This window comes from Ceraceosorus guamensis (genome assembly GCF_003144195.1).
Source record: "Ceraceosorus guamensis strain MCA 4658 unplaced genomic scaffold IE81scaffold_1, whole genome shotgun sequence".
Classification (NCBI taxonomy): Eukaryota; Fungi; Basidiomycota; class Exobasidiomycetes; order Ceraceosorales; family Ceraceosoraceae; genus Ceraceosorus; species Ceraceosorus guamensis.
In genome coordinates, this window is record NW_020289996.1 from 636,052 (window position 1) to 658,611 (window position 22,560).

At 56.2% G+C, this 22,560-nt stretch overlaps 7 protein-coding genes across 7 annotated transcripts; 5 read left to right on the forward strand and 2 right to left on the reverse strand.

Annotated features, from left to right (window-relative positions):
* The first annotated feature begins 200 nt into the window (after positions 1-200).
* On the forward strand, positions 201-1,210 carry IE81DRAFT_319327 (hypothetical protein). Its single transcript, XM_025512691.1, has 3 exons — positions 201-561; positions 640-777; positions 857-1,210. Exons 1-3 carry the CDS (start codon positions 436-438, stop codon positions 986-988), a joined length of 396 nt encoding a protein of 131 aa, XP_025373575.1. The 5' UTR covers positions 201-435; the 3' UTR covers positions 989-1,210.
* Positions 1,211-1,577: 367 nt separating this feature from the next.
* IE81DRAFT_296382 (ARM repeat-containing protein) lies at positions 1,578-5,624 on the forward strand. Its single transcript, XM_025512137.1, has 2 exons — positions 1,578-4,651; positions 4,730-5,624. The coding sequence occupies exons 1-2, from the start codon at positions 1,694-1,696 to the stop codon at positions 5,414-5,416; spliced, it is 3,645 nt and encodes a 1,214-aa protein (XP_025373576.1). The 5' UTR covers positions 1,578-1,693; the 3' UTR covers positions 5,417-5,624.
* IE81DRAFT_7566 (hypothetical protein) lies at positions 5,571-7,104 on the reverse strand. The gene is made up of 2 exons (XM_025517609.1): positions 5,824-7,104; positions 5,571-5,748 (listed from the first exon to the last, which is right to left on the reverse strand). The coding sequence occupies exons 1-2, from the start codon at positions 6,838-6,840 to the stop codon at positions 5,725-5,727; spliced, it is 1,041 nt and encodes a 346-aa protein (XP_025373577.1). The 5' UTR covers positions 6,841-7,104; the 3' UTR covers positions 5,571-5,724.
* Positions 7,105-10,214: 3,110 nt separating this feature from the next.
* IE81DRAFT_7809 (hypothetical protein) lies at positions 10,215-14,838 on the forward strand. The gene is made up of 2 exons (XM_025517633.1): positions 10,215-13,326; positions 13,394-14,838. The coding sequence occupies exons 1-2, from the start codon at positions 10,297-10,299 to the stop codon at positions 14,708-14,710; spliced, it is 4,347 nt and encodes a 1,448-aa protein (XP_025373578.1). The 5' UTR covers positions 10,215-10,296; the 3' UTR covers positions 14,711-14,838.
* Positions 14,839-16,075: 1,237 nt separating this feature from the next.
* IE81DRAFT_7745 (nucleosome assembly protein) lies at positions 16,076-17,770 on the forward strand. Its single transcript, XM_025517626.1, has 5 exons — positions 16,076-16,239; positions 16,351-17,173; positions 17,246-17,297; positions 17,381-17,410; positions 17,481-17,770. The coding sequence occupies exons 2-5, from the start codon at positions 16,380-16,382 to the stop codon at positions 17,568-17,570; spliced, it is 966 nt and encodes a 321-aa protein (XP_025373579.1). The 5' UTR covers positions 16,076-16,239; positions 16,351-16,379; the 3' UTR covers positions 17,571-17,770.
* Positions 17,771-18,650: 880 nt separating this feature from the next.
* IE81DRAFT_363399 (putative ATP5-F1F0-ATPase complex, OSCP subunit) lies at positions 18,651-19,926 on the forward strand (the record flags this gene model as incomplete). Its single annotated transcript, XM_025516767.1, has 5 exons — positions 18,651-18,816; positions 18,909-18,972; positions 19,054-19,267; positions 19,454-19,577; positions 19,720-19,926. The coding sequence occupies exons 1-5, from the start codon at positions 18,778-18,780 to the stop codon at positions 19,924-19,926; spliced, it is 648 nt and encodes a 215-aa protein (XP_025373580.1). The 5' UTR covers positions 18,651-18,777.
* Positions 19,927-20,283: 357 nt separating this feature from the next.
* IE81DRAFT_319332 (hypothetical protein) lies at positions 20,284-21,968 on the reverse strand. The gene is made up of 5 exons (XM_025512692.1): positions 21,539-21,968; positions 21,168-21,467; positions 21,043-21,097; positions 20,818-20,963; positions 20,284-20,746 (listed from the first exon to the last, which is right to left on the reverse strand). The coding sequence occupies exons 1-5, from the start codon at positions 21,743-21,745 to the stop codon at positions 20,585-20,587; spliced, it is 870 nt and encodes a 289-aa protein (XP_025373581.1). The 5' UTR covers positions 21,746-21,968; the 3' UTR covers positions 20,284-20,584.
* Between the last annotated feature and the right edge of the window lie 592 nt (positions 21,969-22,560).

The following is a 22,560-nucleotide window of genomic DNA, read 5'->3' on the forward strand; positions in this document are numbered from 1 at the left end:
TGGCGTCTCAACACTCAGTGACTCGCAGGAAGGCAAAGGCACCGTTTGGCAATTCAGCCACCTCCGCTGGCACATCAGTGTATTTTGTTAGGATGCGCTTTCATGCGGATGGTGACACCGTACACAGTGCGCGCGGAAATGGCACTAAATTCAGTCTTGCTTCCAGCAACAGGCAAGGCGAAGCACAGTGCGATCAGTGGCAAAGTGACCAGCTGCTTCGTCGCTTGATGCGGGGCTAGGTCAAGCGTGTCTTTTCGAGGTTATAACGTACAAATGTACTGCCCTAGCTTGTCCCCTTCTGTATTTGCCGACGAGCTCACCGATCTTGCTATCCGCATCCTTTCTAGCCTTTCAGTACTTCATCAGCCCTTCCTCAATTAAAATTGACAGAAGACTCGAGGAGATCACCTTTTCCACACACGTCTGCTGGTGAAGATGTGGCCCTCGCTGTACGCTGGATCCATCGCTCTGCTTTGCACCGTTTTGTTGGCCACTGCTGTCCAAGATGCTGGAGCAGCGAAAGCAGGCCGACAGTCCCTGCAAAAGCGACTCAACATGCATGTGAGTGCACTTGCGCCTGACACGTAGGACGACGATCTTGACGATGCTTGGAGGCTGATACTCTTGACAATCGCGCAGCTCCCAGAGAATCACTCGGTCGCTTGGTTAAATGATCAGAACGTCGTTCAATTCGAGGCGCATCCTACCAAGGGGTTCACGACCATGTTTGGAAAGGGCTACAACCTGCGCGCTACCGAGGTTACCTCAAAAATTGCAGTGAGTCAAGAACTTGGACTATCTCCCGATTGCGAATCACTCGCTGAACAGCAGAGTTCCTCGTCCTGTGGCACGCAAGTCGGACGATGCTCAGAGACACGGCCTTCGACAAGTGATCAAGGATCTTAAAACGAACGAGTTCAAGAGATGGTCCCCTGCTACTGACTCGTGGTGCCCGTCGACGGCCGAGTCGAGTATGGACGTCCTGTGACCAGATCTATGACCGGCAAGCTTCGCTCTGCAGGTGAGACGTCTCAGGTTCGGGCACATCAGCGACACACCGGATCGCATGAAAGTGGCGCATCCAACTAGACCTCACAAGCTAGACCTAGGGACGACGATGTTGATGCAGCAAGACGCCGAGCAGACAGACAATCGAACCTTTTGACCGTTTCCGTTCGCGCCACAGAGTGCTTGCCCAGGGTTACCGTGGCAATCGCGAATACACCTGCTGGCTCTGAATATATGAAATGCGCGCTAAGGCTAGTCAACTGTGAAGCGCTCGTGACTGCCGCTGGTCAACAGCAGCAGCATTTGACGCGCTCGAAGCTCACACAGACACCTTTGAGTGATTTTGGTTTGTAATTGACTCAACCGCTGGTGTCGGATGCGAAAGCGCTCACCAGGATCACATTTGCTGGTTGGAAAGGGACACCTCGAACGATGCGAAAATCGAGATCGTCGAGAGTCACGTGACTTCAGCCTCAGGTGGCGCGCAGCACCCGGTATTCGTCGACTGGAATCGGCCACCATACTAAGTGTGTCATTTATGCTCAGTCGATAATTCTCCTTTACTGCCACCATCTTCAATCGACAGTCTGCGCTACCCTTTCCTTCTAACGCACATACATACAGATCTGCTGCGCGAACATCAGGCCGGCATAGCTGCTCTCGTCCACACACAAGTCGAACCGCAATGGCCGACGACGAGGAGACGCAGATCCGGGAGCTTCAGGCGGCACGCCAAGCAGCAGCTGCCACTTCAAAGGACAAAGCAGCTTTTGGCAAAGCGACAGCTGGAGATCCGGATGTCTATGGAGGCCGCAAGAAGTCGGATTACGTGAACGAGATAGATGTTGGGGGAAATGCGCATGATACTAGCGATGATGATGAGGATGACACGTCAGGCGCAGGAAGAAGAAAGAACCCGCTGGACGCTTTTACTGCGCCTCAACACCTTCTACACGAATACGCCAACGATGATGAGGACCCCATTCAGGATGCTGCCAAGCAGCGGCAGATCGCGAGCAGGCAGAGCGACTACCAGCTACGCAGGTTCAACCGCGATCTAGAATCGGAGAAGGGCAGCGACGCCCTTGCAGGAGAGGGCGAAGGCGGCTACAAAGAAGCAATGAGGAGGGCCGAAATTGAGAGGGAGGAAGAAAGAGTGCGAAAAATCATAGCAGATAAGGAGAGAGAGAAGCAGGAGCTCAATGGACGAGGCGGTCAAGCGCTTGATGGTGATAAGACGCCTCCTGCTCAAGCGCCAGACGCCACACCTCGTGTGGGCCGCAAGCGACGGTGGGATGCTGCGCCCAGCGACGTGTCCACCGCACGCGAGCCCACAGACAGCGGATACAGCGAGGGAGAGGGGCCAACCGATGCAACACCCCGCAAGCGAAGATCTCGATGGGATCAGACACCAGTGGCGGGCGATGCTGCTGGCCCCGGAGAGACACCCAAGCGCTCGAGGTGGGATCAGACACCAGTCGGCACGACCAACGGTGGGGCAGGATCCGTCGTCATGCAGACGCCAGTGGCTGGCGGCTTGCTGGATGGATCGTTTGCAGTTGATCCCAGGAACAGGTATCTCACGGATGAAGATCTGGATCAATTGCTGCCCAGCGAAGGTTACACAATCGTTGCGCCACCAGCCGACTACGCTCCCATTCGCACACCAGCCCGCAAGCTCATGGCCACACCTGCACCAGGCGACGGAGGTGGTTTCATGATGATGGACGAAGCTCAGTCGCGCGCGCTCGCCGAGGAAATGGCTCCGGAATTGCCAACGGATATCCCTGGCGTTGGTCAACTCGCTTTCTTCAAGGCAGAGGATCAGACTTACTTCAAGAAGATTCTGTCTGGTGGTGATGATGAACCGAGCTTGAGCATGGAGGAGCTGAAAGAAAGGCGTATCATGCGCCTCTTACTTAAGATCAAGAACGGAACGCCGGCTATGCGTAAGACAGCGCTGAGGCAAATCACGGACAAGGCGCGAGAATTTGGCGCGGGACCGCTCTTCGACAAGATCTTGCCTTTGCTGATGGAGCGCACGCTCGAGGATCAAGAGCGTCACCTTCTCGTCAAGGTCATCGACCGCGTGCTGTACAAGCTCGACGATCTCGTCAGACCATACGTCCACCGGATTCTGGTCGTGATCGAGCCTCTTCTCATTGACGAAGACTACTACGCGCGCGTGGAAGGCCGAGAGATCATCTCCAATCTGTCGAAAGCGGCCGGTCTTGCTCACATGATTTCGACGATGCGACCTGACTTGGATCACGTAGATGAGTACGTGCGCAACACGACAGCTCGAGCCTTCAGCGTCGTGGCTTCCGCATTGGGCATTCCGGCTTTGCTGCCATTTCTCAAAGCCGTTTGTCGCAGTAAAAAGAGTTGGCAAGCGCGTCACACCGGTATCCGGATCATTCAACAGATTGCCATCATGATGGGCTGTGCTGTTTTGCCGCACCTCAAAAATCTCGTCGACTGCGTCGAGAAGGGTCTAGAGGATGATCAGCAAAAAGTCAAGACCATGACGGCGCTGGCTCTTGCTGCGCTTGCGGAAGCTGCTGCGCCGTACGGTATCGAGAGCTTTGAGAATGTACTCAAGCCGCTTTGGACCGGTATTCGTCAGCACCGTGGAAAAGGCCTGGCGGCTTTTCTGAAAGCTATCGGCTTCATCATCCCACTTATGGACTCTGACACGACCCTCTACTTCGTCAAGGAAGTTACGCCAACCCTCATCCGAGAGTTTCAGAGCGCTGACGAAGAGATGAAAAAGATTGTGCTCAAGGTGGTCAAGCAGTGCGCTGCGACGGACGGCGTAACGGGCGCTTTCCTGCGTGATGATCTGCTGCCCGACTTCTTCAAGTCGTTCTGGGTTCGCCGTATGGCGCTCGACAGACGCAATTATCGTCAAGTTGTAGAGACCACCGTCGAGCTTGCGAACAAAGTTGGAGTCTCTGACGTCGTTGGCCGCATCGTGGACGGACTCAAGGACGAAAGCGAGCCATTCCGCAAGATGTGCATGGAGACCATTCAGCACGTCATTGGCAATCTTGGCGCTGCAGACATCGACGAACAACTGGAGACGCGACTGGTAGATGGGCTGATCTATGCCTTCCAGGAGCAGACCAACGAGGACAAGGTCATGCTCGATGGCTTCGGAGTGGTCGTCAATGCTCTCGGTCTACGGGTGCGACCTTACTTGACTCAGATCGTCTCGACGGTCTTGTGGCGTCTCACCAACAAGAACGCCAAGACGCGCCAGCAAGCTGCAGATCTTACCACAAAGCTAGCCATTGTAGTGAAGCAATGCGGCGAAGACGCACTGCTGTCCAAGCTGGGAGTCGTGCTCTTCGAGCATCTGGGTGAAGAGTTTCCCGAGACTTTGGCCAGCATCATCGAGGCTGAGGCTGCCATTGCCAACGTCGTCGGCATGACCCAGATGAGCCCGCCCATCAAGGACCTCCTACCGCGCATGACTCCCATCCTGCGCAACAGACACGAGAAGGTGCAAGAAGCCAGCATCAACTTGATCGGTCGTATCGCAGACAGAGGCGCTGAATTTGTTAGCGCTAGAGAGTGGATGCGTATCTGCTTTGAGCTGCTGGATCTTCTCAAGGCACACAAAAAAGCGATTCGTCGAGCAGTGAGTAGTGCAGAATTTGCGGTCGATAACGCCCGAACTAATGCTGACTCACATCTGTTGCTTCCATTCCTCTTCAAGGCCGTCAACAGCTTTGGCTACATCGCCAAGGCCATTGGCCCTCAAGATGTCCTGCAAGTGCTTTTGACCAACCTGCGAGTGCAAGAACGTCAAAGCAGAGTGTGCAGCACAGTCGCCATTGCGATTGTTGCCGAAACGTGTGGACCCTTCACGACCATCCCCGCCATTCTGAACGAGTATCGCACTCCCGATCTAAACGTCCGCAATGGCTGTCTGAAAGCGCTCAGCTTCGTCTTTGAGTACATCGGAGAGATGGCAAAGGATTACGTCTACTCTGTGGTCGGGTGTTTGGAGGATGCGCTGACGGATAGGGACGCCGTGCATCGACAGACGGCAGCAGCCATCGTCAAGCACATTGCCCTGGGCACGGCCGGTCTAGGTCAAGAAGACAGCATGCAACACTTGTTGAACCTCGTCTGGCCCAACATCTTCGAGACGTCGCCGCACGTCATTGGCAACGTCATGGACGCCATTGAGGCTATGCGGGTCAGTCTGGGGCCTGGTGTCCTGCTCAATCACACCCTTCAAGGCATCGTCCATCCCGCGCGAAAAGTTAGAGAGCCCTACATCCGCGTCTACAACAGCTGCTACCTCGGCGCGCAGGACAGCTTGGTACCCTTTTACCCCAATTTTCCGGCCGACGAACGCAACGACTGGGTCAGAAATGAGCTCTACACGTTCTTGTGACACTTGCTTCGTTGTGGCACGCCGCTGCTTGTTCAGAGTCATTCTCGTATTACAATGTCAATGCCGATGTGTTCCTCTGTCCCAAGTGCTTGAGCTGAATGGAAAGGAGGCGATGGATGATTGCGAAATGTCTGACTTGTCTTACAGGAGACTAGAGACACTGGATGCGGGGGGGGACGAGAGACATATCCGCAACTTTGGGAAAGGCAGAAGGTGGTGGATGCAAGATGATGAGAGATGCTGAATCGGACCAGTCGACATTCAATTGCAGAAGTTGTGGGGTTTGAGCGGCGTGGAGCGCTCAGAGACTATTCCGGTCCTGTCTTGCCAGTCTGCAAACGGTTCAGCATGGGCGGGCGTCAGCAGAAACGTAGCGCGACTTTTGGAGCGAGGGCCTTGACACTCACCTGCTCGTCGTCAGCACCAGGAGCGAGACCGCAACCACAAAGCAGCTCCGTCCACCAAGGTTTCCTGCGCCCTTCATTCTCGATCGGATCCGCTCTAGGCTGAGCATTGCGTCCTGCATCAGCAGACGGCTCCTCCATGGTGGGGCTCCAAGCGTCATCCTCATCCAGTCCGACCTCGTTGAAACGACTCGTAGAAGTGCTAGTGCGAGGAGGAGCCAGCTGACTCGTGCGCCTCTCGGGATCTTGGGCAGCACTCGGCGCAGCACTCGTTGGCGTGCTAGGTTCTTCTACTAGATCTTCCATCAGTCCGGAAGCGCTCGCTTGTCTCGCGGGTCGATTGATGGTGCTGCTGTATGCTCCACTGCCCCTCATCGCATACCTGCTCCGAGATGCATCCTCTACCTCCTCCTTCCCGATGAATGGATTGCCAGCTTCTCTGCCTGCTACGTCCATATCGGTTGCTACGATAGCTGGTGCGTACTTGCCAGACTTTTCCGCGTGATATCGGACGCTCGGCGCTCTGCCTGGAGTGACGATGGGTCTGCGGGGTGTAGCTTTGCCCGATTGCGAGTATGAGCGACCTGGCGATTGATCCGTCGCGCTGTTTCTCCTCCGCGAAGGAGACCGTGCCTTGTTGGGAGAATCTCGCGCGGCGGCCGCCTCGCTCTCATCCCCAAACGGATTGCCACTTGGAGTTGTTGGGGAAGCGTTTGCAGTTGCAGCGGCGGCTGCAGCTGCCGAATCGTAATTGTCTGACGCCAGTCTTCGTTGCTCGGCAGCCGAGGGTGGCACTGACCAGCCTCCGTCGCTCTCGCTCGCTTTCCATTTGCCCTTGGCTTCCGTCGTCGCGCTCGATGATGGTGTGGAAGATCCTTGCAAAGAATCTGCCTCACTCTCCTCTACGATCGAATCACCCAGCTGACGCTTTGCAGAACCTGCGCTGGTGTTGGAATTGACAGCTCGGAGGCTACGCTGGGAAGAGTCACCTGACTCCCTGCCGTCTTCCGCACTGCTCATGCTCTCGCTTTTAGACCCGCGTCGCAACAGCGCAGCACCGCCAGAGATTGGCGACTCGGATGTCGAAATGCCATTGAGACCGTTGACAGTGACACCTCCGGTCGTGGTGGACGTTTTGCGCCCAAGCGTCGATATCCTCCTTGCCAGAGATGTAGTTGGTGAGTTGGATGCTGGGCCGACCAGGGATGTCGATCTTGAAGCACGCAAAGCGCGGCGACGTTGCTTTTCTGCAGCGGCCCAGCGCTCGAGGTTCTGTCGGGTTCATGTGATGCATCAGTGCGTGCTGGCAGAAGACTCTTGACGACAAATCAAAGAAGCCGAGAGAAAGATGACACCTTGTGGGATCATGGAGCACAAGCCCGGCGACGGAGTAACGTTGCCCCTTCATGTATGCACCCTTCTTTTGCTGATCAACGCTATCAAGCTGCCCCTTTTCAAACAGGCTCCGAGCGAAGACACGTGCAACAGCTCCGGAAGTGCGGCCTAGCTGCCATCGCGAACACTCTGCCCGCCCAAAGCCTGCCCGTATTCCCAGGATCGTGTTCCCAGGATCGTATTCCCATGATCCAGTATCTGCACGAGTACTCACCTCTTCAATGGCCTTGGCTTCGCCATCAGGCTCTTCGCCATTGGGGCTATACGGATATCCGATGGCGCTCTGATGTTTCCGATTGCCCGTAGTGCCCCATTCTTCAGCTTCCTGTCTTGCCCTGTCCTGCTTTGAGCTGCTAGACATCTTGGGCCTGTCCTGATGTCGTGCAGCAGTGTCGAGTTCTATCCAGCCGCTCTTTCGATTTTGCTTTTCAGGATTGGTCGCTTTATCGCCAGACTCCTGCAGATACGAAGGGGCGATTCTGTTTGATGATGCGCCATTCGCTAGCTTTGCGGGTTCACCCTCATCCTCCGCTGTGGGAGACAGGGGATCTGATCCGACAGGTGCTGCTATTGATTGAGTGTAGTGCTGACCATTGCTTTTGGTGGCAAGAGGATGGGCGGAGGAAGGTAAGGGAGTAGTAGGAGTCACGATGACTGAACCTGCCATGGTTTGAAGCTTTGCGCCAAGGCCTCAAGCCTTAGCGGACTCGCCGGGCGGCGGAGCGAAGTCAAGGAGGCCCTTCCTTGCGAAGTGTACTCGTGGCTTGCGATGTGGCCGGCGATGGTGAAAGGGAGCCGCTGTATAAGATGTTCGAAGCAAAAGGCCCCAACGCTGTGCTGCCTGATGGTTGGTGGATGAGCGCAGAAAGCGGATGAAGGCCGCGCGTCCAGTTTGGGCCAACGCGTACGGCAACGATCCTCTCGGTGCGCGGCTGCTCTTGTGTTTAGCGACACCAAATGAGTATTTAAAAACGAATGCTTGCGTGTATTTTGCGACCTAATGTATCAAAGGCTCGGCGCAAATGATGTCGATGATCGGGCGACTGCCAGAGTGAAGACGCGTCAAGGATGATCTTGACGACTTGCAACTTCAATGGGTTGGGAGAGGGGGTCAGCTTTGTGTGGAGAAGGCAAGTCAGGTTCCTGCAAATGACGAAGACGTGCAAAGCGCCGATACATCAAAGGGACGGCGACGTCTGACCTGTTGCTGTGAGTAGTGACTGATCATACATGCAGCTAGGTAGACTCAATCAGACTCAAGACTCAAGCCTGTGACTGAAATGCCACCAAGCAACAGACAGGGAAGGGCAAAGTCAAGCACATATCAAGCAGCAGCAGGACGCAAGGGGAAGTCAACCAACGCACAAGCCCTCTCTCATGAACCTTTGCGCGCACCGCGCACCGCGCACCGTGCTGCTGCCGCTGCTGCTGCTGCTGCACTCTGCGTGGCTTTCGATCATCAGAGTCACGAGTGCGATCACAGTCATGCACGCGTGGGTCGACACCTGTGCTGATTCACGATTAAGACTTGACTGGCACGGTAAGCAGCTTCCGCCCGTGCAGCACACGTACACTCACGACTCACGACTGCTGCAGGTGCTGACTGCTGCTGAATGCACCGTACAGCAATCTGAATCGTGAATGCCTACTCGTGACTACAGCAAGCATGCAGCTGCTGATGCGCCAACAGCTGCGCACGCAACACCGACACGGTGCACCACGGTACACTTGTGACTGCTGGTCGTGATCGATGTGCTGATCGAGAAGTGTTGCTCATACGAGCTTGCAAGTCTTGAGTATATAAATGTGACTCTGACTCACGACTTATCCATCACGCTGGACTACTACTTGTGACTCACGACTGCTACAATAATACTCAAAACTCGAATCCGGATTGCTTGCCGCTGGCTCGAACAGCAGCGTCAGGGCTGCGCGCGCCTCTTGGAGAGACGAGAGGCATGCAGCTGGCCATCCATAGCAAATTCAAAACTCGAATTTCTCAATTGCAACTTTGTACCTCACGAGCCCAATCTGTAATCTGAATTTAACCGCGAATACATTGAAATACACCTGCAGCAGCGGCGGCAGACGAAGAGGAGGCCAGCAGCTCGGGCGCCAGTCAGAGTCTCGCTGCATGCATGCTTCAGCAGCACACAGGTCTCGCATCCATTCACTGATGGTGACTCAAGACTCAAAACTACTGATTCTCGATTCGATGCAGCGATGATGATGTGCCGACGCGGCGTCCGCAGCTGTGAGTGGCTGTGTATATATAACATTCGAAGAATTTACATGTATACCAAATGTCAATAATATGAAGATGTATTCACGACTATAATGCATGCATCGACTCAATTGAGATTCACAGTCATAGTGCTTGAGCTTAGATCTGCATCAGCGCGGTCTTGTCGCTCTCAACGGCATGTCATTTGGCTTAATTGACCGTCGGTCATGAGTCTTTCGCTTTCATGGCGAATACGAGCGATGCACGCACGAACGAGAATCCATGACCAAAACGTGGATTTTCTGTAGTACGCCTCGAGTCAAAGTGAGGGCCGCGTCAGGCATGTGCTCGCTCGTCTCGTACGAGAAAGATGCGCCTGCGACGCGGAGCTAACTCTTGACGACTGTGAAGCGTCGCCCCCGATGTATGCCCGCCCGCCTGCACACGCTGCGCACGGTTGACATCGCATCCAAGCAACAGTTTAGGCGGGTGGATGCTGCGTGGTCGATCGACGCAGATCCTCACTCACGACTACCGGACTACTCGAAGGCGCCACGCAAAGACTTCTTCTTCCTTCGTGGCTTTTGTCACATTGTTCGGTGCCTGCTTGTGCTCCAATTCACCTCAAGCAGGCCGGTCCCTGGCCTCACATCCCAAACGTCGAGCCGGACCGTCGATTGCCGGATGAATTGAGGTGTACACAAGCTCGAGCGCCCAGAGGTTTCTACACGCACGGAGCTCCTCGCGGCGAGCCAAATTATACCCAGTACAACGTCATCGAATCCGGACCGCTCGACCGGAACATTCCGCATCCTCAGCGCCACGCTCCGTAGCAGGTCAGCCTGAGCTAAGGGAGTATGGAAATGTCAGAGAGCAAGGCGGATGCGGGCCTAGCGCACGACGCTCAGTCCGAGTCGGCTGCACCGTCCGATGACAACAGCATCAAGTACTCCCCTGCCAAAAGGCCACCTCCGATCAGTATGGAATCGCCAGCCGTATCGCCCCTCTTGCATCGCCAGAGCAGCAAAGACGCATCCGGCGCATTTGCAGAGGAACCTTCAAAGCTGGTAGTCCCATCCACCTCCACACCAACTCGCTCCGGCAGTCGTCCGCGATCTGCAACGTGGCGCAAGATCATGCCTGGTATCGGGACTCTTGGCAGATCGCAGAGTGTCGCGGAACATCATGGAGATCCGGAATCGTCACTGCGCGGTCCTCATCCTCCCAGCTCGCTACGAGGCGTCGGGAACAGACAAATCCGAACCAGCGTGCAGAGCGCCTTTGAGCTCGGTAGCTCTTCCAGCCCAGCGGGAAAGTCAGCTATCGAAGAAGGAAGTGCAGATTCGAGAGATAGGAAGGACGCGCTCGGGACGCGGAAGACGTCGATGAGTGTAAGCCAAGAGACTTTAAGCGAGTCGGTCTCACAAGCGGATGGGAAGGCGGTACCTAGAACCGGAAGCACCGCGCAGAATTTTGTGCGCCGCGTGGGCAGTCGGTCTTTCTTTTTCAAGGGATCCTCTGGTGGTAACCAAGCAGCAGCTGCTAGTACCGACTCGCTCGCAACCTCTGCCGACTCGAGTACAAGCGTCTCGAAGAGGGCAAGCGACATGCTCAGCAGAACCACTTCCATGCCCAGCTGGGCTCGACGAAGGTCTAAAACCTCGCTGACCAGTGCTTCAGGTCCTAGGAGTCCCAGCTTGAGGAGTCCAGACGGCCGGACCAGTATCGACACGCAGGCCTCTGCTTCAGTCTCTTCTCTGCTGGACTTTGGTCGGGCGGTCGGAGAACGCGGCGTGGACAACAGCGTTGCAGACACCGAGGCCAACCCCAACCAGGTTTGTGCTTCGTCATCTGGCACCTCCGCGCTGGCAAGACCTTCGCTGGCCGATGACGGGCTGCAAGCAGCCCAAGGTGAGGCCTTTCCTAGAAGACTCAGTGGGTGGCTCTTGAACATGCTCGGCACCGAAGAGCAGGTGGCGGAGCGCGATCAGGCTACACAGCCGCTGGCCTCGACCTCAGCTTCCTCTACTGCTCTCAAACGTCCGGCTTCTGATCACAGTGAGCGATCAGTCTCCCCATCGCTTCAGCGCGCCAACAGCAGGTCCTCTGTGAACGGCACGGCGACGCGAAAGCAGAGCATATTGTCCAACCTGTCGAACACTGCGCGTCAGCGCGTCGGCAACCTCGATCGCGCCATGCGCTCTCTTCGAGAGGCAGAGAATGACGCCTCGACCCGTGACATCTGGTTGCTCGGGGTTCTGCACAGCTCTGTTGCTGGTCAGGATACCATTACGCCGGGTGAAAAGCTCGAGTCGCAGTCCCCTCACAATCCACACAGACCCACCAGTCCTGCTCGAAGACCTACCATTGAAGTGCACACCGCCTCGCCCCGCCAGGCTCGCGCCGAAAGGGCGAGTAGCCCCGCTGCAAGCAACACGGAACATAGAACAGAAGCTGAGGCTGCAGCGCATGAAGAAAAGCGGGGCCCTGGCGCGCCAAGCTCAGTCTCAAAGGAATCCTTGCTTCTTACAGCTTCTCCAGATAGCGCAGATCGCGCTCCACTTACGCCTTCGCCGGTCGAAAGGCGACTCGCTGGCGGGGACGAGACGCTGATCATTCGTAATCCCCCGACCCCGCACGCTTCACCGCAGCCTTCGTCTGCCCCTCGCGAGACCACGAAGCGGCGTGACAGTGCGGATGAGAAGCCAGGCTTGCATAGGAAGATCTCTGTCGGCACAGCACTCAATGGCAGCGCTCGTACGACGCCGCCCCCTGATCTGGCTGCTTTTCACGACGATTTGTCCAGTCGAGTCTGGTGCACATATCGAGCCAATTTCTCTGCCATCGCGCGGGACGGCAGCATATCAGCTCAAGCGGCAGACGCTGCGCGAGAGCTGGCTGCGACGCAAGCTGCAGAAGCCCTTTCCACAGCTCAAGCAGAGGAAGAAACAGCTCTCGAGTTGAAGGCTACGAGTATGACTGCCAGCGTCTCTGTACCTCTGAGGTCGCAGCACCCAACTCACCTTCAAACTACATCCTTAGTCACGGGCGTGGCGACGGTAAGCGCCGCTGAAGCTTCGCGAACGAGCCGCGGCTGGCTTGGTAGACGTCCGGCTGTCAGCAGTGCTGGTTACCCTTCCGAGCTTGCATCCACATCTCCGCCCGGTGCTTCACACGGACTAGGTGCTGCCTTAGGATTGCCACGAGCGTCGAGCGCAAGCCCGAATAGTGGTCAGCCTTTCCAAGTCGGTAGCGCTCCGGGACTCGGCGAACGCATGGGCATACCGAGCCTCTGGGGCCGCACCACAGCTGCTCTTTCCGGCGCTTTGGGTGTTCGGTCAGATCTGACACGCGACTCAGGTTGGGGATGCATGTTGAGGACGGGCCAAAGTCTGCTTGCCAATGCGCTTATCAACGTCCATCTGGGAAGGGACTGGAGACGCCGAACTCGACCGAGTAGCGCTGCATTGGCCAAGTCACTCGCGGGCATGGAAGCCAAAGAAGCGTGGCGTGTGAGTCGCGCAGAGTATGCCACTTACGTGCGTTTGCTCTCGTGGTTCTTCGACGATCCTAGTCCTGCATGTCCATTCTCTGTGCACCGCATGGCGCGCGAGGGCAAACGGCTTGGGAAGGAGCCTGGCGAATGGTTTGGCCCGAGCACCGCAGCGGGTGCTATCAAAAAGCTCGTGGACGAATTTCCTGAAGCTGGTCTCGGGGTTTGTCTGGCTGCCGATGGTGTCGTGTACCTCAATCGCGTTCATATTGCTGCTGCACTACCCGCGCCTAGAGAGCCTTCTGGCGATGAGTGGCAGCGGCCGGTGCTCATACTCGTGGGAATCCGCCTTGGCCTCGAGGGCGTCAACTCGATGTATCACGACTCTATCAAGGTAAGTCTAGGCAGCTGGTCGATCAAGGTGCGCCTGACACTGACGATCGATGCTCTGGGCCTTGCAGGATCTCTTCACGTTTCCACAGAGTGTCGGCATCGCTGGTGGGAGACCAAGCTCGTCTTTCTATTTTGTTGGCTTCCAAGGCTCGAGACTGTTCTATCTCGACCCTCACAACCAGAGACCTGCAGTGCCGTTCCGCCACGCGCCTCCCTCCTATCCGCCTAGCGCAGATGGCGGGGAAGGCACGCAAGAAGCCGCGGACGAGTGGTGGGTCAACGCCTATTCGGAGCAGGAGCTTGGCAGCTATCACTACAGTGCACCGCCAAAGAAGATGGCGATGGAGTCACTCGACCCGTCGATGCTTCTCGGCTTCCTCTGCTCTGACCAATCATCTCTCGATGATCTGGTCTCAAGAGTGCGGGCACTCTCGAAGCCCATCTTTAGCGTACAGGATGCACCTCCCCGTTGGATGATGGACGACTCGGACGTGCCTCGCAATGGAGCTGCAACGGCCTCGAATGACTTGTCCTATGACGACGACCTTGCCTTGGAAAGCTTTAGCGAGGGCTCGATTGATGCGGATGACGATGCCCGCGACGGTGACTCTGCGGACGAAACCTTTTCTGGCTCGCAATATCGGGACCAGGCTAGCACGTCTGCGCGACCTAGAAGTCGTAACAGTCTTGCCCATTCGAGATCTCGCAGCGGGTCCGCCTCATCTTCTATCAAACAGCGCACTAGCATGGCTCGTACTTCGGCTTCACAATTAGTCGGCGATCATGCACCAACCAGCTGGAGGGGTGATCCATTGTCGCACCGGTCATCCCGTAGCTCGCTCGACAGCTCATCAGCTGGCGACCGGGCTGGGTCTAGCGCAGAGGTCAGCATCGCCTTTCCAAGCAGCGATGATGCTTCCAGCATCTCTCCCAGCGTGGAAGCGATCCAGACATCATCGCGTGCTGCCAATCCGAGATCGCACCGTTCACGTGTCGATACTGGAGCAACGGCGGCTGCTAGTCCCATTACTCGCCACAACAACATGAGACATCAGCCATCGTCTCGCTCGTCGCCTGCGCCAGATGTGTCGGCCAGCTTTTCGTCTGTCGATACTGCTACCAGCAGCTCGGCGCAGGTTGCTCTTAGCCACGTATCTACTCGCCCTCGCTCTCGACGCGGTGATGCCGTGAAGCGCCGTTCTTCGCAAGACGAGTTCACGACTAGTGAGGAGGATGACGCCAATTCGACATGGGAGGAAGTCCCTTCTGTCAAGGGTAACGCTTCTGCTGCGATCAACGGCAGCGCAAGAGGCTCAGGCATGCAGAATAGGCAGGAAGGACAAGAAAAGACACCTAGATTCGACGACTCGGACGATGACTTTTGAGCGATGCCGTTGTTCGCACCTGCTGCACGGCTCGCTCTGCGAATCTGCCTCCCACGTGAAATCGATACCATTCTATTCCGTCGTGCTTTCCGGTACTGTTGGAGCAGCCACGCTCGACATCACATCCTACCCACTCACTCCGAAACCTTTTGCGAGATTCTCTTGTAATCCTGTACGCATACACCTCATACCTTTTCCTCTCTCTTGTGTTTCTCAATTGTATCAGTAAGCTGCCTTGGTGCAGTGCGAGCCGACATGGCGTCCATCTTGGCAGGTACGATTAGATTCAGCGTAATGCCTCTTGAACGATTCTCGTCCGAGAGCCGCTGCTGTAGGCTTTGCGTCCGCACCCGCACCAAATTTTGGGGTTCAGTACCGCGGCAGGGGCGCGCGCGGCACGCGTCTTCTCACTTCTCATCGCGCGGCGGCGGCCATGCGCTCGGATCTGACTTGCGTGGCGGCGCGTGGGTTCATGGCATGCATGCTGCTGGGGAAGCCCAACGCGGCAAACAGCTCGATGCTGTGAATTCGCGCTCCTACCGCACCTCGAGCATGCAGCAGCCTCAGCTGGCGAGTGGCGATCTAGCGGTGATGTTGGGTGAAGAGGAGCGAGTGCAGGCAGAGTATATACGTTGCTGAACGCGACGTGCCGCACGCGCGCAGCATCTCCCCGCGCGCCCGGCCCATCTTCTGCTGGTCGGTTGCGTGGCCGTGCGCGTCCTAAAATTTGGCGGGGCAGCAGACTTGCGGGCGCGAGGGGCGCGGGGGGCGCGAGTGTTGCAGCTTGTACCTATAGGCTGCCGGCAGCAGGCAGAGGTGGCACTCACACTGCTGCTGCTCGTCTTGGCTGCTTTTGGGTGGGTGCATGCCGGGCGAGCTTGGGACAGAGAGTCTGACGCGCCACACGCGCAGCCGAGGGTACAACAACTTCACCAGTCGTGAGTCAATTTCTTCATTTCGAATGCGTCGTCATTTGCTCCTTCTTACCACCAGTCATTGATCCAGGATAGTCTTTGTGCCTGCTTTGCTGAGCTCTTACTTCAGCGGTGTCGCAGATTTGAAGAAGGCCATCTTTGCGCGTCCAACTCTTCAGCAGAAAGGTCACGAGTCTCTTGTCGATCCTCCCTACTTCGCCAAGGACGCCATGTCGAGCAACGTTCCTATCAAGTGAGTGGCACGTCTGGTCGCAGCCTCATGAGCTACCATGCCCTCTTGCAAGGGCATCCAGGAAAAAGGCCACCCGCAAATGATTATGCAAAATGCTTCACACAGAAGCGTGCAGCCTCAATAGGGAGCCGCAAGCAGTGGCAACCGATCTGGCCCACAAAGCGAGACAGGATTCGGCCCTCGAGCAAAAGTCTCTGACATGAGCCATGCTATCTGACTTGTTTTCGCTCACAGCAACAGGCCCGACCTGACGGCCCCCACGCCGCAAAACACGCCTCTTACAAACGCTCCTATTACTCGAGAGGCACTCTCCCGACCAACTGTTGGAACCATCGGCGAAGATGATGAGGACGGCGTCAAGGGTGAGTACATAAGCCTCACGGGTGCATCATTGAGATTTACGACCGCGCACATAATTGTCGTTGCATACCTCTCAAGGTGTGGCTAGCTAACACTGTGCCGCACCATCCCAGACCTCGCGTCTAACCCAGCTCTGGCTGCCATGATGCAGAGCAAGCTTTCTGGTCTGGTCGGTCGTTCATCCGGCTACATCGAGTCGCTGCCAGACCACATCAAGCGTCGCGTGGAAGGCTTGAAAGGTCTGCAGGTCGACCATGCCAAGGTGGAAGCAGACTTCCAGAAAGAGATCCTCGAGCTCGAGAAGAAGTACGCCGAAAGGTACCGCCCCCTGTACACTCGCCGAGCGGAGATCATTGCCGGCTCTGTCGAGCCCTCGTTTGAAGAAGTAAAGAAGGGCGAGGAATCAGACCCTCCTGAGGAAGACGAGGATGAGCCCAAGGAGCCCAAGGCAAGCCTGGCCGATGCCCAGGCTCCCGCCAACAGTGAGAAGGGTATCCCCGAATTCTGGCTCACAGCCCTCAAGAACCACGTTGCCCTATCGGAGCTCATCACCGAGCGCGACGAGGATGCCCTCAAGGCGCTCAGTGATATTCGCATGTCGTACCTTCCTGGCACTCAGGCTGGGTTCAAGCTCGAGTTTCACTTTGGTAGCAACGAGTTCTTCACGAACACGCTTCTGACCAAAACTTACTACTACCAAGATGAGGTCGGATACAGCGGTGATCTCGTTTACGACCACGCAGAGGGAGACAAGATCGAGTGGAAGGAAGACAAGGATCTGACTCACAAGATCGAGACCAAGAAGCAACGAAACAAAAACACAAACCAGACTCGTACTGTCAAACGTTCTGTGCCTGTCGAGTCCTTCTTCAACTTCTTCTCTCCACCCAAGCCTCCCAAGGATGACGATGCGGACGAGGAAGCTGACTTTGACGAGTGAGTTACAAATACGTCAGGGTGGTGCGATGCTTTCGATACTGACAGAGCTCTCGTGCAACGTTTCGGTAGGCTTGATGAGCGCCTGGAGCTTGACTACCAAGTCGGAGAAGACCTCAAGGACGTGAGTGCACACCCTCTGACCGGAGACTTCCCCAAACTCAGCGCGAAAGTCAATCTGATCGATGCGCCTCTTCTCTATTGCAGAGGATCATTCCTCACGCCGTTGACTTCTTCGTGAGTCTTAAGCAGCATTGACTGAGCTGGTCGTCACTCCTTGCTGACCATTCTGGTGTGACGCTCACAGACTGGCAAAGCCTTGGCTTACGAGGACGATCTGTTGGACGACGAAGAATTTGACGAGGACGATGAGGACGATGTGGGTAGCGATGAGTGATTGTGGAGACGTCAGAAGGTTCTTCACATGCAGAAAGACTTGGACTATGTTGTCGAAACGCTGGGCGCTGGCTGTCGAAACGACTCGGCCGCTCACACGAGCTTCGCCTGTCCTTTCTCCGTGCCCCTATCCGCCTTCCCTCTCGCTCGCAATCAATACCATCACATGAAACTTCCCATGCGCATTCAATGCCAATCGGGCACGCCGCCTGCTCCACCTGGCACAAATCGCAGGATGACGAAGACGAGGACGAGCCTCCTGCTCGTCGTGCTCAGCTCGGCGCGAGCGCAGGCTCACAAATGGCCGGCTCTCAGGACCCACAAGAGTGGTGAGTCGATTCAACCCGTTACGCGCTCCTTGCACCTCTGACTTGAGACCACGCCATCGGCTTTCTTCTCACTACCTCTTGATCCGCAGCAAGCAGCAGTAGATTCCAAGAGAAAGCGTCCTCACTCGCACCTCAACGTCCCAAAGAGTTAGGGAGCATGCGATATCGCGTACCTGTCTGTCACCATTCCGAACGAATCCAGAGATGTGATTGATTGCGATATGTGCGTGGGAAAGGCGTACTGCATCTGCCATTCGCCATCTAGTACCTTGGTGCATCTGGCAAGCGTACCAAGATGGCAGCCGAGAGAGCGGTCAGACAAAGACGTTCTGCTATGTTGTGATTTTGGCTTGTGACATCGTCAGGCTGACGGCCTAGAGAGGCAGTGCGAGGCGGCGTCGATCTGCGTCGACAATCTGACACAGCGTTGCGCAACTGTATCTGACCATGTTCGAAGTTGGCAACTTAGGGAACAGTCAATTGCTTGATTGTCAAGAAGCGAAGAGTGAAGTGCCTGGCCTCGAATTGGCCGATTCAAGGATGAATGTGACCCATGCACCACTCACGACCAGACGCGAGGGGATTTGCATCTGTACCCGTCTGATAATCTCAGATTTACGGAGGGGCAGGCTGGAAGCCACGTGGCTGATGGGTGGAATATGGCCACCACCATGCAGTCGGCCAGCGCCGGTCAGAGCCCCGTTCGCGCGCCGCGCCCGCGCCCGCGCCCGTGCCCAACCCATCGCCGCGCACGATCCCGCACCACCTGCTGTGCTGCTTCGTCACAGCTGGGCAGCAATCGTAACCACATCTTCGCGACAACATTCGCGGCAATCGGTCAGACTACCAGCATTGTCCATCAGCCACACTTTAGACAATATGGCCGCCGCTCGCTTTTCTTCTCGCATTCTCAACCAGGTGCGCATCCCGATTCCAACCTGAAATTGGCTAGAAGTGGACCGAGACTCGTAGGCTTACGCTGATGTTTTCCCCTCGACCTCCTGTCGCAGTCGGTTCGCGGCTATGCCGCCCCCGCCAGCGTCAAGGCACCGCTTCAACTCAACGGCCTGCCCGGTGAGTGCAGGGCTGCCGGGACTGCATTCTCAGCAGCATGAATGCTCAATCACCTTTTGGATTTCCTTTGTTGATGCACAGGCAAGTACGCAACCTCGGCCTACCAAGCTGCCGCCAACAAGGACAGCAAGACTCTCGATGCCGTCGAGAAGGACCTGCGCAGCGTTCAAACTTCCTTGACCGGATCTCAAGGAGTCAAGCTCAGAGACTTCATCAACAACCCTACTCTGGGCGTCAAGGAGCGCAGCCAGGGTCTCGACTCCTTGCTCGGTGGAAAGGAGAACGCTATCACCCGGTGAGCATCGCCCGGACATATTTGCAATCGCGGCGACAAGGGCGATTGGGTGGTCATTGACGGCTTGGCAGAGGGCTGCAAAAGGCGTGCTTATAGACGTATTGCGGAGGGATTCTTTGAGGATCTGATCATCCACTTTACTTGGCTAACACATCGATCTCCTCGCGTGATCGCCTTTACATACAGCAACCTCTTCGAAGTGCTTGCTGAGAACGGACGCCTGCCAGACACGGAAAAGGTCATCGAAGGTTTCCTCGAACTCATGAGCGCGCACCGTGGGGAGGTTGTCATCACCGTCACAAGCGCCGCTGTGAGTAAAGTAGCAGGAAATGTTCAGATCGAGAGGTAACAGTGCAGACTGTGGCTTGGCCGGTCGCTTCAGTGCACGCACGACAGGCGCCGTATCCTTGGACCTCCAAGCTGAGATCAGGTCCCGTACCCCTTTCTCGCAGCCCCTGGACAAGTCCACCGCTTCCCGTCTCGAGAGCGCTCTCAAGGGTAGCCAAGCAGCTTCCGCTGGAAAGAGCGTCAAGATTGTTCAAAAGGTCTCTCCCGGAATCCAAGGTGGTTTGCAGGTCGACTTTGGAGACCGATCCGTGGACCTCTCTGTCTCCAGCCGCGTTCAGAGACTCAACGCCCTGCTCAGCCAGGGCGTCTAGGCGACACATCCCATCAGAAGGAATGTAGAACCATGTAGATCATGACGGCCTTTAGGGCATGCAATCAAAGCCTGCCCTGTCCAGATACTTCCAGAAACGTGTTTCTGCTTAGCGAGCGATCGTACAGCGTTGCGGCTCGACGAATACACAAGTCATCTTTTGATAAGCTTGCGACGCCCGCCCCTTCTATCACGGCTTCGGCCCAGAGCAGAGCAGCATTTCAAAGGATGAGGAGGAGGGACCCTTGACCATCAATCACAATCTGACGCGCTGGAAGTCCGAGCCCGTTCTGCGTGCAGCACGTCATTGGCTGCGACGAGGCAGTCACGAGCGTAAGAACAATGCAAGTGCGACGCAACAGCAATCTCCCCAAGTCAGGAAGTCGCGCCAACACCAAGCTCTTGGGTGGTATGGTTAGAACGTATCAATCGAGACGGGGGTTTCTTACAGATGGGTAGGTGACTTCTCGAGGGATATACAGGTGAGGTCGTGAGAGATTCTCGGTCGTTCGCGGGCGGCATTGAATTTGGGGTGGCCAAGTATGGCCAGCCGTTTGAGATGGTCGGTGAGAGCTGCGAGCAACTTGCGGGATGAATGCTGCTGACATCGTGCCGAGTCGTCATGGCGCTCAGCACGTTCGAACGCAGCAAATGACCGACTAGTCGTCATTGGAAGCTCCGTTCAGGATGCGAAGAATGGACAAGAAGAGATTGAGCAGGTCGAGGAAGAGCATGACGTTGGCGTAGCACCATTCTTCGCAAGAGAGCCTCTTCGAAATCGCATCCACATCATAGAGTGTGTAAAGCGAGAACAGAACGGCCTGTAAACAAGTCGAACAATGTGTCAGACATGTCACTGCGGCCAGCCTGCCGCGTGCGCTTCAAGACTTACGCCTCCAGCTGCGATTGCGATGTCTACACCGCGAGAAAAGGGGACGAAGAGCTGAACCAGACCGATGCCCAAAAAGATGAACAGGCCATAGAACAGCCAAGGTCCAAGCTTGGAATAGTCTACCGAGGGCCAAATGTATACCGCAACTGTTGCAATGCGGTCAAGGGAGTATGCATGTCGGTTGAGTTGGCGCGAGCGCGAATGAAGACATGTGAACGAACTCACGATTGAGTGCGATGAACACGAAGCCTGTGATGAGCAATGCTTGAAGTACGACCACCTAGGATTCGAGCTTACTCGGTCAGAGCGGCCACATGTAAGCGGAAGCGCGCACCGCATCTTAGACTCACCTCATTGACATACGCAATAGCGCTTCCAATGGAGACAGCTTCAAGAGCAGTGAAAGCAGCAAGCAAAATAACGTTGGTCGGATGAGAGTGGCGCTTGACGTAAAGCACGAGCATGGTGACCAAGCTTGAGAAGGAAGTGAGCATGATGATCCAGCTGTGTTGGAAGATCCACGATCGAATCGAGTCCATGCGCAGAACAGCTCCGATAGCTGTGGTGAATACCACTTGAATGAAAAGCGTAGCGTACACTTTCTTGAGGAACATCTGACGGACCTCGGGGGAGCTTTGCTCCACAGTCACCTGGAATCGTTGGCAGTATGGACGAGAGTCAGCTTTGTGACGGGCAAAGCTAGCCAGCGTGAGCCACTCACACCGAATTTGAAGTCGTCAGGATCAGTGTCTCCCTCAGAGCGAGGAAGTGGCATGCCATCGGGCCCAAGCAGGGGGGACTGCGCGTTGGCTGTGCGTCCGGGGACGCTGGACTCTGCGTGAGCCTCAACGTCATCTTGCGGAATGGGTTGATAGCCATTCTTGCTGTTGGCAGCTGCATATGCCGGCGGTGCTTGAGCGTACGACATGATCGGTTCGGTCTGGTTGGAACTCAGGATGTCAAGGTTGACGCAATTGATGGCGAGTGAGTATCTGGAGAGATGTCCGGAACGCGGTCTCGCAGCTTTGCTTGCGATGCAGTGCTAGCAAGATTGGCGACCGGCTTGCGCAGAACGAAATAGTGATTCACTGAAGCTGAGCACTCGATGGATGGAGGTAGGAAGAGGGATACGGACGTGGAGGGCGTCCTCGATTCGTTCCGTGGGCGCAGCGGCAACAGCAGCGAAAGTGAACGCGCCACCTCCGCCCAGCAGCGGCGCGGCTTGCGACGTGCACACAAGCACTCAGCACAGTCAACTTGCCCTGCAATACGCCCGTTTGCCCTCGGTCGATCAGGGTTCGAGTTGACTCATGACTGTCTCCGCGGCTGTGTACCCAACTTACTCACGTGATCGTTGGGCATGCAAGCCGTGGTGATGACGTTTGCCGGCCCATCCTGGCCGTGGAGAAGATGCGCTGGTGCAGGCACGCGGCGGCTGTCGTGGGGCTAGAACCGAAATGGTGCGAGAGGGACCGACACAACAGCTACATTCTCGGAGGCAGGTCGTATACCTACACGTACATGCACTCTCGACGACGTCAATGCTTCCGTGCTCCTGCCAGACCATCACCGCCTCCAGAAGTCAGCGTGGTCGCGCTTCATTATCGTCTACACGTTCGCCCTTTCATACAGCTTCTCCTTCCACCAACAGCACCTTATCGTCTCGCTTGGTCACCGACCTTCTCACAACGAGCACGATTCTGGAATCACCAATAACGAGCTGCAGGTCTGGCAAGGCCAGAT